Here is a 14,435-nt window from a genome sequence, read left to right as displayed (position 1 = left end):
TCTGACTTTTGCACAGCACTGTAGTAGCTATTAGAGGTGAGTGATATGGCAAAAATATAATATTGCAATACTTCAAGAAATGTTCATGATACACAATATTTATCTTTTCAGACATCTGATCAGTTGGAACTGAGAAAAAATAACCAATACAACTAAATTTTCAAAAATGTGAACACAATGATTTTAATTCAAAATTTGGCATGTTGTGTTGCACTAAGTCCAGTTAAACAGAACTAATTTTGCTCTCTTTATAGTGAAACATGCAGTTGGTCAGTGTTCTACAACTATACTGACAATATACACAATATGCTTTATATTGCGACATAATTTAGAACGATAACGATATATATTGTCATATTACCCAGCCCAAGTAGCTATGATATTTCTTGGAGCATTTATTTATTCTATTACAAATGTTAACATTAATAGAAAATAAAGATTTGCTTACCATTCATACCAATGCATGATTTGCACCATTGGTCAATAAATGATCGAATTTAATTTCTCCTGTTTGTATGGTGGCCTCTTATCCTTCCTTGAAGATTTTCTAGACTTTGTCTTCCCGCTACTCTAAAAGTCTTTCTATTTTCTCCAGGTTTCCTGATCCTCACAGCTACATCACACCATAAACCCCCCCACACCCCCGGGCCGGAATCTACCGGGTTCAATATGAATAATCAGTAAAAACAATAGATTTACAACAGAAACACAAATACATAGATAAAAAAAAACTCGAAAGCTAAAGCTGATGTGCTTCAGGCAATTAATGCTGCTCATTAATGTTGCACACATCATCTATTATACATGGATAGACTTGGCTTCTTTCCAGCACATTCCTTTAGGTTCCTCTTATGTTCACAGTCTGGCAATGCATGATGGAAGACTGGACAGACTGTCCTTCATTTAGTGCAACTTCTTAAAGTGGAGCCAATTCTTCAGATATTCTGCATAACTCAGTTGTTGAGATGTAAACAAGTCATTCAGAGTGGTTTGATGTGAAATGGTTCACTGTAGAGAAACTTAAGAGTCAGATTTACAGTGGTGATGATAGGAACCAGAAATTGCAATGTCTTCAAGCTTTTGTATTTCTATATGTAATGCATATAAGAGTAAAATAGTGGTAAACATATAAAAAAAGGTTTTCTTTGTACCATTTTGCCTCACATAGCAGTACATCACCCCCTCTCTTCTTTTTAAAAAAACATATTAGGACCATCACACAATGTATCCATAATCATTTCATGTAGTAACTTTCTGTGAGGGAGCTTTTAGAGGTGGACGTCTGGTTCCTATCACCACCACTGTGAACAATTCTGAAGTTTCTCTAGAACAGAGCATCTCACACCAAACCACAATGAGTGAATTTGTTTATTAACTACTGAATTATGCATAAATTGTGAAAAGAAATAGATCACATTAAGAATGATGAGCACTTTATGATTATTTGCATTTCTGCATTATGAATTGCTGAATGAGTAATTTCTACTAAGAAGTACTAGTTAATGGACTCCAGTAAGGCCTTTGGCCACCCTTTTCTAATATGCGTGATTAGCATTTAACTAAAACATTCAGAGCTTACTCAGAACCTGTAGGCTGTTATTCTACAGTGCATTTACCATCTCACCCTCCAGAATTACTGGCATCTTTTATCAGCTTGATCTGACACATTCTTAAAAAAACATGTTGCAGTTACTGGCACCCCTCCATCTAGGGCTTTGTGCACGCTTTCCCAAGTCAGCTGCCCTGTGTCTTCTCTTATAGTTCTGGATGAGATGCAAGAACACATATAAAAGAGTATAAGAGCTTTCCTCTGTTTAAAAAAACAATCTGGCACTGCAGACTCACTTCTCTCACCCTCAGAGACCCACGCATTGATTCTGTTGATGTATTCCTATTTCTTCCCTTTTAAACTGTTACTCTGTAAGCTGCACCACCGTGCAGTGTTTACATGGCTTGCTTTAGGGTGGATTGTGGGAAAATGCTGCAAAATTACAATGATGGATTTTAAAGGTTGCAGAATTTTATCACTGTGATTTTAACAAAGTGTAATTGTATTTAATACTACTGAGTCTATTTTATATATATATATATATATATATATATATATATATATATATATATATATATATATACACACACACACCCCATTTCCAAAATAGTTGGGACGCTGTGCAAAATGTAAATAAAAACTGTAATGATGTGCAAATAATTTAAACCCTATATTTCATTGAAAATAGTACAAAGACAAGATATCAAATATTGAAACTGAAGTTAAAAATACAGTTTACATGATTTGCACATCATTGCATAAAAATTTAACAAAAAAAAGCAAATACATATAAAATAGAAACCAGCAGTCTCATGTGGCTCATTTATGCAACTTTCACAAAACTGAGTCACGTTTGGGTGTTTTCATGGAATCATACTTAACCATAAACCAAATTTGCTCTATTCTTTCATCATAAATTACGCCATTATACGGTTAAGAGTGTGGACTGCTGGGATATGTAGTTTTAGTGACATTTAATCAGAGGTAGGCATAATAGAGTACTTTGCTTTTAAAAAGTTCTGCCTTTTAACTGAACTACTGTTCAAAATTCCAGAATTGATGTTTTCAACTATATACTCTGAAATGACTGAGGAAGCTGTATAGAATGGAAGTGTAATAAATGTAACATCTACAATGTCTCATGAAAAGTGGTGAACAAATTTGGAGGTAGATCACGTGACAGAAATTACTGTAAACAAATAATTACAGTATATACTCAGTCAAAATCTTTGACATATTGAATAAACATCCGAAAAAAGCTGTTGGGTGTCTTTAAAGACTCCAAACCTTGAACACAGATGCTTACAGATTTAGATATTTATGTTCTTCCACTCAACAATAACACAAATGCTTGGTCTCAAATACAACACAAAACTTGCAAAATTTAATCCACATGATTTAATCACACCTTGATACAAAGATCAGCTATTAGAGCTGCAAAAGACTTAGGATATCAGGTTGATACCAGTGCCAGTCTGATGAGCTCAACAAGGCTGCAGATCCAGGCAGTGTGACGTGTTCAGTGCCAGGGCTGCATTGCTGGCAGGGTCTCCGTCCTCGCCGTAGCTTGGCGTCCAGTAGTAATGCCTCCGTAGACCGTGGGATATCTCGGCCAAGTAAAATCGGCCGTCCACTTCATAGGGAGACACATCAGTGTGGTCCTTCAACAGACGCCCGCTAGCAATAAGCTGGGAGAACGCCTGGTTTGGCATAAAAACCATGTTATTACTCCAACATTACACAAGCGGCTGATGGTCATTTTGTGGAACATGGATGTCGTGTCATCTCACCACGCAAACTGGCTCCTCGAGTCTGTTACCCCAAATGTAAATGTGCGTCAGATTTGGATTTGTATTCATTGCTTTTGTGAGGGACATCAGTCCAGTCGTGCCAATGTTATTACTTAGGATGGACAGCCTGATGAGAAAGGACAAAGTAAACGAAGTGGACATAACAGTTACAGCATTGACACATTTTTAAGTCAGTGTTCAGACTGAAAAAGACGAAGAACCCTACGCTCGGAGTTTGCAGTGTGGGAGCGCAACGGCTTCACTCAGACACACCGCACCGCCATCTTCAATTCGATTGGAGGACAGGTCGAGAATTTCCAAGGTACCGTTCTGTTTCAGGACTTCTGACAAGCGCTTTGCTCCATCCCTTGTAATTCTGTTGCTTGAGAAAAACAAATATTCATAATGACTCTAAATATTTTATTACTGTCTGGAATGGGCTGTCGCTGTCGATTATGTTAGTAATCTACTGATTATTTTGATAATTAATTGAGTCATCAGACTTTTTAAGAAAGCCAAACAAAAAAAATGGACTTAACTAAACAATGTCAAAAAAACCTGCATGGCCTTGTAAAGATTCCCCAGTTTTCTCCCCAATTTAGTCGTCTCCAGTTCCACCCACTAGCTTGGACTCCCTCAATCACACAATACCACCAGCGCTAAGAGGGCGAAGGCTAACACAGTCTTCCTCAGAGACCTGTGAAGCGCCACCGCGTCTTTTCAAACTGCCGCTCATGCAACATCACTGGACAGCCGAACGCGCTGAGTGATGGGGGAGACGGTGGACCATCCTACCCACCCAGAGAGCGAGGCCAATTGTGCTGTCTTGGACTTCCGGCCACGGATGGCTGTAGCATCACCAGGGATCGAGCTTGCAGTCTCCTGGTGATGGGGCCAACGCTTAGACGGTTGCGCCACTTGGGAGCCCTTGATTCCACCATACTTAAGTGAAGGGTTATGTACGTTTAGTTAGGGTTATGTATGTTTATTGGCTCAGCAGGCTCTGTTTCTTACTGTCAAAGAGGCCAGTAGGAGAATTTAAAGTCTGCATTGTTGTCATTATCATGTCAATGAATCATCACCGATTCATCAACAAAGTCAATTCAAATAGATGATATTTTTGATAACTGCATCAAGTTTAATCAAATACTAGTGACAGCCTTATATTCATAAAAATAAAGGTGCCAAAAAAAGAGCTCACTGGAGTGATGCAACAGAAGAACCAGTTCTGGTTCCCTAATAAACTCTTCAATCAGCCCCAGCGCCAGAACAACTTTGTTGGACGGGATATTCATCATGTGCACGACCGAAAAGTAACTTGCTTGAGAAAAGTTGACCATACAATACCAGCAAAGTGACAGTAAACCGTGAAGCATCCTCGGCTAAAGCATACTGCCACAGTTGGCATAAAACATTTGTCCCGTCTTTGCTTTCACATTTCTGCACAGCCTATGTAACTTTGTTATCGAAAAAAGCATTGTAAGTACCAAATTCACAGACCACTAACCGCAACAACGACACAGCAACACAAGCTGACGTTTTTATTCGTTTTGTTCGTATTCTTTATTTTGTCGGGCTGTTGTCGGCCATATCTGGAATATCCAGTTCAAAATGTATCCACCGGAAATGCTGCTGCGCTGCTTAAGAACTGAAAGCTTGATCACGGTAACCGTGAATAGCAATGTTTGCTGAGCAGTGATTGGAGGGCTAAGAAAATGAGGCTTGGGATCAGTCACACTCAGGAATGACACAGAGGGCATGAGAATTTTGTCTGGCCACAAAACAAATACAGATGACAAAACTCAGAAATAATGAAATCAGCATCTGTGATTAAAGTATTTTAAGTGTTTGGTTTTGTGCATGTGTCTGATTTTTTATATTCAAATTCAAACAAGCAGCATTACTAAATCAGGAAAAAAAAGTGGGGGTGTGGGGCTGGGATTGTCTCAGGGTGGGCTAAGCCCACTCCCCCCACACTTGATGCCAGGTCAGCTTTCAACAAATAGTTCTTTAAAGAATTCAATTGGAACTACTGAACTGATGAAAGGTACTTTAGAGAATAAGAGTCGTTCTCCATTTGAGGGGGGGAACTGTGTCACAAAGGCTGCAGAGCTTAAAAAGATGCTTAATATATTAGGCACAGCTCCAAAAGTCAGTATGTACATTTACACAGTTGAGCTAAGATTAAATAACACTTTTCTCTTATGATTCTCTGATTTTTCTCTTTTCATCCTGTTTCATAGTCGCTCTGCATCTGTAAAACAGCTCGTCACACAACCGACTTTCAACATTTGATAAACCATTTTTAATATAAAACAATATTTTCAGGAGGTTTAACTTAGGAATTGGTATAAAACATTCATGTTTACGTTTTATATCATTAATGTTAAACTACACTTAAAAAATATGTTTCTTAACATATTAACAAAATTCTTTTGTCACAGAGATTGTGGTCACTGGTGTTATCAGGACTCTTATATTTTAACACAGTATTTTCAGCTTTATTAAACTGCTTCTTTGGGTCGAGGCTCATCAGAGAGGAAGCATCTCAAGGCATGATTTCATTATATTTATTAATAATATAAATATATATATTTCATTAATGTATTAATCATTTTGTTTATCAGGTAGCATATAACTTATATGCGTCACCAGTGTTTTGTGCTTTAATGGCTGGGTTATTAAGATTTTATCAAAATAATGCCATATATGTCATTTTTATCACTGATTTTAAATAGTTACACAAGGTCACCTGACGGCTAATGAGTCAGCCAATTTACAGAATCCTCAGTTTTAACCAGAATGTCACTGGAGTCACAGTCACTGGTGTTACACCACATTCATACAACACCAGTGACTGTAAAATATGTTTGGAATTAAACTCTCCTTTATGCATATATGATAATAGGAGATGTTAATGGACACACTAAGATTATTTAGTTTTGGGATGAAATAAATTGATTTTTTAAAAATGTATCCACCTGAATTCCCACTCCAGATGGAGAAAGAGCCATTAAAAGCAGTTATTTTATAGCATCGCTCCAAAGAGATTTTTTTCTGGCACCTTTGTTTTGAGAGTGTAACGTGTAAGAATAATCCAGAACACTCATCACAGAATTTCAGCTGTAGCACATGCAACTGTGTTTACCAGCGGAGATCCAGGTACCGCAGAGTGCGGTTTATCATCAAGCTTTCACACAGTCTCTCAACACCAGAATCAGTCATGCCATGCTTTCCCATGTGAAGCTCCCTCAAGGTCTGATTAACTGCCAACATCCGAGCCATATGGACTGCAGTCTCCTCCTGTCAGATACACCAAACCTGCATTTATCCACCTCACACACCAACACGCGAGTCAGGGTGTGTCAGAGGAGCACCGCCATTCATACCTGCAGACTGAAGAGAAGCGGTCGGCTGACGTTGATGGAGCGAATGCTTCTGTTGTTGTTAAGGACGATAGCAAACGCAATCAGACTCTGTGTCGCCTGCAGAATCGAACAGAATAATGTCAAAGAATGAAAACGTTCAGGCTTATAAAATGAATGACGGAGGTGCAAAGCAGTGCTTTCCCTGCACTTTCTTTCTTCAGCTGAATTACCAGATCACAGTCAGACACGTCCAGCTCTTCTAACGTGGTGTTGGTCTGCATCATGCTGGCAAAGTGCATGGCACCTTTGTTCCCAATCTTATTGCCAGTCATTCTCAGTCTCTTCAAGGTTGCATTTTGCTGATGAAAGAAATCGCATCATCGTTATTATCAGGATTATTATACACTTATCATATCATATACATATCATATACACTACCATTCAAAAGATCACTTGCCATAGTAACATTTTTGTTGTTGTATATACAATATTAACTAATTATGACAACGTAATATTTATACAATTGCAAATATTACAAACTTTATACTATTATAAGGTTTTTTATATAGGTAAATAAGATATTTTTGATGTTTTATTCAATATATCAAGAATTCTGGAAACAAGAAGTTATAAAAAAATAATATACTGCAATTTTCTATTTACATTTATATTTTTTGTCAAGTTATCTGCCTTAAGATGTGATCACCACTTTTAAAATGTGATGAATTCTGGATGTTAATTTTATTCTATCTTCATTCTTGATGCTGTACAGATTTCAGTCATTTTAGTGTCTTCTGCAGCTCTGCTGGACATTCTAGACACATCTAAAACTTTTACATTTTTACTTACTACTTACTCATCTAATAGTTATTATTCGAAATCATGTGGGGACAAATACAAAAAACAAAAACTGAACAATCCAAAAGACCAGAGCAAACACAAACATAATCTCTGCACGCTAAATACAGAGAAAAATGGACCAAAAAGGAGAATAAACAACAATGCTAGAGGTACCAACAACAGTGTACGTCAAGGAAAGAGGGAAAACGAAAGGCTTCACTGAGAGAGAATGAGGAGCAGCTGGGAGTACAGGGCGGAGTCACAGAGTACACACAGGTGATACTGATGACAGAGGTGTGGAGTTGAGGTGACAAGATACAAGATAAGTTAGAATCAGAAAGGGGTGGAGCCTGGACAGGGAAACCACTGTTGTATCCATGTGTATAAACACCGATCAGGCATAACATTATGACCACCTCCTTGTTTCTACACTCATTGTCCATTTTATCAGCTCCACTTACTATATAGGTGCACTTTGTAGTTCTACAATTACAGACTGTAGTCCATCTGTTTCTCTGCATACTTTGTTAGCCCCCTTTCACCCTGTTCTTCAGTGGTCAGGACCCCCATGGTCCCTCACAGAGCAGGTACTATTTGGGTGGTGGATCATTCTCAGCACTGCAGTAACACTGACGTGGTGGTGGTGTATTAGTGTGTGTTATGCTGATACGAGTGGATCAGACACAGCAGTGCTGCTGGAGTTTTTAAACACTGTGTCCACTCACTGTCCACTCTATTAGACACATCTACCTTGTTAGTCCACCTTGTAGATGTAAAGTCAGAGACGGTAGCTCATCTGCTGCTGCACAGTTTGTGCTGGTCATCCTCTAGTCCTTCATCAGTGGTCACAGGACGCTGCCCACAGGACACTGTTGGCTGGATATTTTTGGTTGGTGACACTGAGGTGGACTACAGATGGACTACAGTCTGTAATTGTAGACATACATAGTACACCTATATACTTATGCAAATAACTGAATCTCTCTCTCTCTCTCTCTCTCTCTCTCTCTCTCTCTCTCTCTCTCTCTCTCTCTCTCTCTCTCTATATATATATATATATATATATATATATATATATATATATATATATATATTAATTATATAATGTTTAGTTTATTCATAATATTTCAGGTACAGTGTGATGTGTTCCAGGTAGCTGAGGAGCTATTGGTCCTACTTAGAGCGAGTTACCAGTGGGAGTCAAAAAAGGAAAATATGTAATTAAATACAAAAAGATAAGCAAGGGTTCATAAAGGAACTCAAGCATCTCAAGTGTAGTCAAGTTATATGATCTACCCCATTTTTTAATAATATAAAAGAAATGTAATGATAACGTTATTAAAAAGGAGGAATATGATGAGCTGGGCTACACTGCAGTACTAATGAAAGGAAACAGGGTTTTATACTTACGTGCAAACTTTTTGCAATCCGCTCGGCTCCCTCGACTTCTATACTGTTGCACATAAGATCAAGCGACTGCAGGGCCACGTTCTCCTGCAACAGAACGTTGCTCATACAGGTGTGGCTGTTCACTTAGATTTGTGGCAGAAACTCAGCAGTTAAGATCAGCACAGTTATTTAAAATACCTGAATGAGATCAGCCAGATGTCCAGCTCCCTCATCTGAGATCCAGTTATACCTCAGATCTAAAGCTGAACAGGGATACTGAAATGAACTTATGTCCAGTACAGCATTCATCTGAGAAATTCATGACAATTTTTTGCTTTATGGAAAAAAAAAACGTGAAAAATATGCTAATAAGAGTTTTTCGAGCTTAAAAATATCAATTCATCATTAACATCAACACTGCACATGAAAAATGCCTCACCTCCTCAACTCCGACTTACTTAGCCATACAAAAGTCGCAATGAGTGATGTGATGGATCGTAAGTGCCAAGTTCAAAAGCTTGAATTCAGCATTGAAAAATGTATTGTTTTCTCCACTTCTCTCCTACTATGAACCATCCCGCCTACTTAGATCACAAGGTGCTGGTTTACTATTAGTACCTAGAATTAATAAAGTTACGTCGGGGGGACAGCCTTCTCATACAAAGCCCCCCAGCTTTGGAATAGTCTTCCTGTTAATGTTTGGGACTCAGACACAGCCTCAGTGTTTAAGTCTAGGCTAAAAACTTACTTGTATAGTCAAACCTTTGGTAATTAGTTTTCCCTGTCAGTTCTATACCTGCCAGAGTCTCTGCTGCTCTACTAACACTGTAATCTGTGATCAGTCACCCATTACAGAACTGACACCCATTACAGAACTGACTCTCTGTGCGTTTTTCCTTTCTTTCCTTTGCCGAGTTGAACAGTTGCCCATCCTGTTCATTCTGATGCTGCTGCCTCTTCTGCTTTGGTCGGGTGCCACTGCTCGCCAGCCCTCTGGACCAGCTTGACCACCATTGAGCTTCGTGCTATACAACGCCGTGCAACCTCACCCTCACAACCTGACCCCACTGATGCTGCCGCCGCTGAACTAATCTAATCATATTAATCATTGCTCCACCTGTTTTCCCTGTTTTTGTACTAACAATGTTTACTATCCGGTGTTGACCAGAGGAGGATGGGTTCCCCTTCTGAGTCTTGGTTCCTCTCAAGGTTTCTTCCTCTTGCTCTTAGGGAGTTTTTCCTTGCCACTGTCGCCACTGGCGACGCTCATGGGGGCTCGGACCCGGATTTCTTTCTGTAATGCTGATTTCTTTGTAAAGCTGCTTTGTGACAACACCTGTTGTAAAAAGCGCTCTATAAATAAACTTTGCTTGCTTGCATCACTGGCAATGTTAAAGCACAGCACGTCCAGCCCGTTACACAAAATACACAGAGAAAGCTGGTCTTTAATGAATGTTTTGCAGAAATGTCATGTAATTTAGTATTGAAAAACTGATAACGGAGGCATGGAAGAATATTTTTGCACGCACGTTTCACACTGGATTAGGGTTCAATGTGACAGGGTTGTACTTCTCAGCAGAGGAAGTAGAAGTTACACTAACTAGTTACATTTACTCAGTGACAGTATATGTACTCAATCAATATTTTGATGGATTTATTATTTCCTGAGTATTTTCATATGATAACACTTATACTACACTTATGACAACACTGATTACTTCTACCCGAGAATATTTCTTCCTTACATTTTAGTCATTACTGTTACTTTAGTAATTCCTCTTTTGTGCTAAATTCCTAAAGTAGTGTTGTTTACACCGTCTGCACTGCTTTGCGAATGGTCTGACTTACAAAGTTTTCATATCATTTAACCCTCTATTGCACAATGTTGCCTCAGGGCAACAAACTCATTTTCCTCACTTTACAATAACATTATCCATATTTAAAGACAATGACGGGGTTAACAATAAAGGGAAGAGTTTGAGGAAGTCAGTAAAAAGCATGTTCCTGGTCATACTCTCTCTTAGTGGGCACTTTTAAACCTCTTTTTTAACATTCAGCATCTTTATCTTATTATGAGAATTTGCAGAAATATGTTTGTTGCCTAGAAGCAACATTGTGCAATGGATTTGACCAGTCACAAGCCACTTCAGGGAATTTCTTCCCATTGTTGCACAATGTTGCCTCAAGGCAACATACCCCAAAATGACCCCTGCACACATTATTTTTTGAAAAAATGTTTTGAAATTTCATAATCAGGCCCGTTTAATGCAAGAAAAGTTAATCAATTTTTTTTTAATTGCTCTCACAATGCGTGCAGTAGAGGGTAATATCATAATATATATATATATATATATATATATATATATATATATATTCTAACCAACTTCAGTTCCTAAGCTGACAGATGCTGGACGCACTAAGAGGTTCCAGTGCAGTTCTATAAGTTACTCAGGAGGTAAAGAAGTCTGTGACTGGGTAGTTTCATTGCTTTACAAATGAGAATTAGAAATTAAATCAGGATAATAAAGTGCCGTCACAGAGGAAAAGGGGTTAGAGACGCTAACAGTGTTTAAACTGAGCTGAAAGCTGCTCTAACAGGAACGTTTTCAGCCTGGTGTCCAGTGTCAGGGATCTTCTAATGCTCTCTGTCAACTGGTTCCCCTTAAGAGCAGCATAGTAGCGAAACGCTGCTTCTCCATGTTTAGTCTTCACCTTCGACAGGACTAACTGACCAGTTCCTAATGATCTGAGAGTTCAGCTCGGCTCATATCGCCTTTTTAAAAATACTATCAAAAACTGTGAATACAGTGACTTTTATTCAATATGTTACATACTGTATTACAATAAACCCAGTTGAAGGCCACTAATGTTGCTGCCATTATAATGAAACGTATAGTTGGCCAGTGTTCTACAAGTACTGATGATATACACCGATCAGGGATAACATTATGACCACCTCCTCGTTTCTACACTCATTGTCCATTTTATCAGCTCCACTTACTATATAGGTGCACTTTGTAGTTCTACAGTTACAGACTGTAGTCCATCTGTTTCTCTACATACTTTGTTAGCCCCCTTTTACCCTGTTCTTCAGTGGTCAGGACTTTTCTCTATATATTTTGTGTAATGGCTTGGACGTGTGCTTTACGGACCCAGTTAAGGATAAGGAAAACAACAAATGATCAACTCTGAATAAATGTAGAGCTTACCAGCTTTTGAACAGAACAGTCCTGACGGATTAAATCAAAAGTCATTTAATGAGGCACAACATTATTTTTAACGATAAACATTAAGTCAGTGTGACAGGGTGGGAAGCAAAACATAGCATATAAAACATTTTTTTCTGCAAATTAATTTTTTGCATATTAAATTAATGTATGTTGTGATATTGTGGAAACAGACACATTTTTGCATGGCAAATGACTGATGCTAGAACGACTTTTATTTTGTAATATTTGTGAATGATCTATGTGTACTCTTTAAAGACATACCTTTTTCTTTAAATTATTTTTTTAAATTATATATAAATGAACATTAATTTAGTATATTTAAGCTTGAAAAACACTGATTTTCGTTTTTTATACATGACATTAAATGTTCATTTTTCTTTTCTTATGACTCGGAGCACTATTAAAGGGGAACTCCACCGATAATCTACATAAATAGACGGTTGAGATGCAAACACGGTCATTCAGAGTGGTTTGGTGTGAAATGCTTCGTTCTTGAGAAACTTCAGAGAGACAAGTTGTTCACAGTGGTGGTGATAGGAACCAGACATCTACCTCTAAAAGCTCCCTCACAGAAAATTATTACATAAAACGCTTATGAATACACTGCCTGATGTCGGAGTCGTTGTTTTAATGTAAAGTTAGGCCTTAAATGTACTTTAATCAGGTGTTCACGGAGGTGTTCATGCAGGGCGTTGTGAGGCAAAATAGTCCCCAAAGATTTATAACTATTTTTACCATCAGCACCACATATATAAACTCAGGAGGCATGTGTGGGTTCACTTGTGGTTTAGGATGGTAAATAAAGCGGCTATATTTGTGTTGTAGACCTGGTGACTCCTGGTTCCCATCACCACCACTGTAAAGAAATGAGTGATTTGGTCGCCGTAGATCATCACAGCCATGATGCCATTTCGCGATAACACGTTCACTCTCGTGTTCTATTGCTTTTATACAACAGTTAAATAAATAAAGTGAGAAATTAATAAATTGGGCCGTGAACGCGGCGTTTAATATGCTTTAATGTTCGCAGTTCCTTCCGCCAAATTATAGTTCCTTAACATGCAGTTTGTTGCTACGTCAGAGTAATAAGCTCCACTCACTGCACAGACAGCAGTTTGTTCTCCAGCTTCTTACACTAAATTCCCAAACTGTCATCACCACTGAGCAGCTTTTTTGTTTTTATTGCGGCAGTTGTATGGCTCAGTCCGATTTGGTCAGACTCTGAAGATCAGATTAAACGTTTGGCGAATGGTACTGGGCTCATTTCTGGCTGATTCCAGGTTGTTTAGCTGTTCTTCTGTCACAGCTGCCGACTGAAAAGCTGCTCAGTGGTGATGACAGTTTGGGAATTTAGTGTCGTCTCATCTTCAGAGTCTGACCAAATCGGCTGTCGGTCAAATGTGATCTTACAAGTGTCAATTTTCTGTTTGTGGCAAAGTAAGAAGTAAAAACGTTCAAATGGCTTGATCATATCCTATAGCTATCACACTCGTTGCTTAGCAACGGCGCCTCAGCGGAGTGATAGTGTAGGTGAAAAACCCGTGATGTTATGGCGAAATAACAGCAGTTAAAACGCCTCTCAACCAATCAGCTTGCGCGGCCGGAACTAACTGTTGTATGAAATGCACTATTTCACGTCAAGCCACTCTGAATGACTGCTTACATCTCGAAGACCGAGTTATTCAGAATTTTGGAAAAATTGGTGGAATTCCCCTTTCAGCCTCAGTAAACACTATAGGCTTTTTGAATGGTGATTAATCACGACCGGTGCATAAAGATGAACTCAGAAGCGAGAACCTACCTTTCACTGTTAGATCATTGCGAAGCGTTTTCGACAAAACAAGGAGGTCATTATCGGTCAGTCTGATCACCTCCTTCAGGCGCTCGTTTCCTGCCAGTCTGAGTGAAATAGAGCTGGAAAGAGTGAACAAAACACAAGAAACTTGCAGCCACGCCAAGCTCGCTCACCTCCATTAACTCCAATGACAACAACAACATGCACAGAGAACCGACCTGCCGCAGTTCTGCGTCTCTTTCAGCACTTGGGAAATAAAGACATTTGCAGACAGATGAAGGTCATCACAGACGGACATATAGACACCCTCCAGGCTGCCCATGCTGGTCACTAGATCAGCAAACTCGGAGAATCGGACTTCAAACAAGTGTGCATCTTTATTTTCCCGTTGCTGTAGCAACAGCACTACAGCGGCCTCTTCTGGCAGTAGCGTGTAATAACACCAGCGGTCAAAAAATCCAAACCATAAATAAA

General features: G+C 38.8%; 1 protein-coding gene across 1 annotated transcript; it reads right to left on the bottom strand.

Annotated features, from left to right (window-relative positions):
* Positions 1-2,911: 2,911 nt before the first annotated feature.
* On the bottom strand, positions 2,912-14,341 carry lrrc34 (leucine rich repeat containing 34). The gene is made up of 10 exons (XM_036558517.1): positions 14,180-14,341; positions 13,968-14,080; positions 9,135-9,199; positions 8,958-9,041; positions 6,938-7,066; positions 6,729-6,824; positions 6,488-6,642; positions 3,566-3,721; positions 3,340-3,466; positions 2,912-3,249 (listed from the first exon to the last, which is right to left on the bottom strand). The coding sequence occupies exons 1-10, from the start codon at positions 14,281-14,283 to the stop codon at positions 3,034-3,036; spliced, it is 1,245 nt and encodes a 414-aa protein (XP_036414410.1). The 5' UTR covers positions 14,284-14,341; the 3' UTR covers positions 2,912-3,033.
* Between the last annotated feature and the right edge of the window lie 94 nt (positions 14,342-14,435).

Source organism: Colossoma macropomum, unplaced genomic scaffold (genome assembly GCF_904425465.1).
Source record: "Colossoma macropomum unplaced genomic scaffold, Colossoma_macropomum, whole genome shotgun sequence".
In the NCBI taxonomy this organism is placed as follows: domain Eukaryota; kingdom Metazoa; phylum Chordata; class Actinopteri; order Characiformes; family Serrasalmidae; genus Colossoma; species Colossoma macropomum.
The sequence above is the reverse complement of the archived record's forward strand: the minus strand, read 5'-3'. Positions and strand labels throughout refer to the sequence as shown.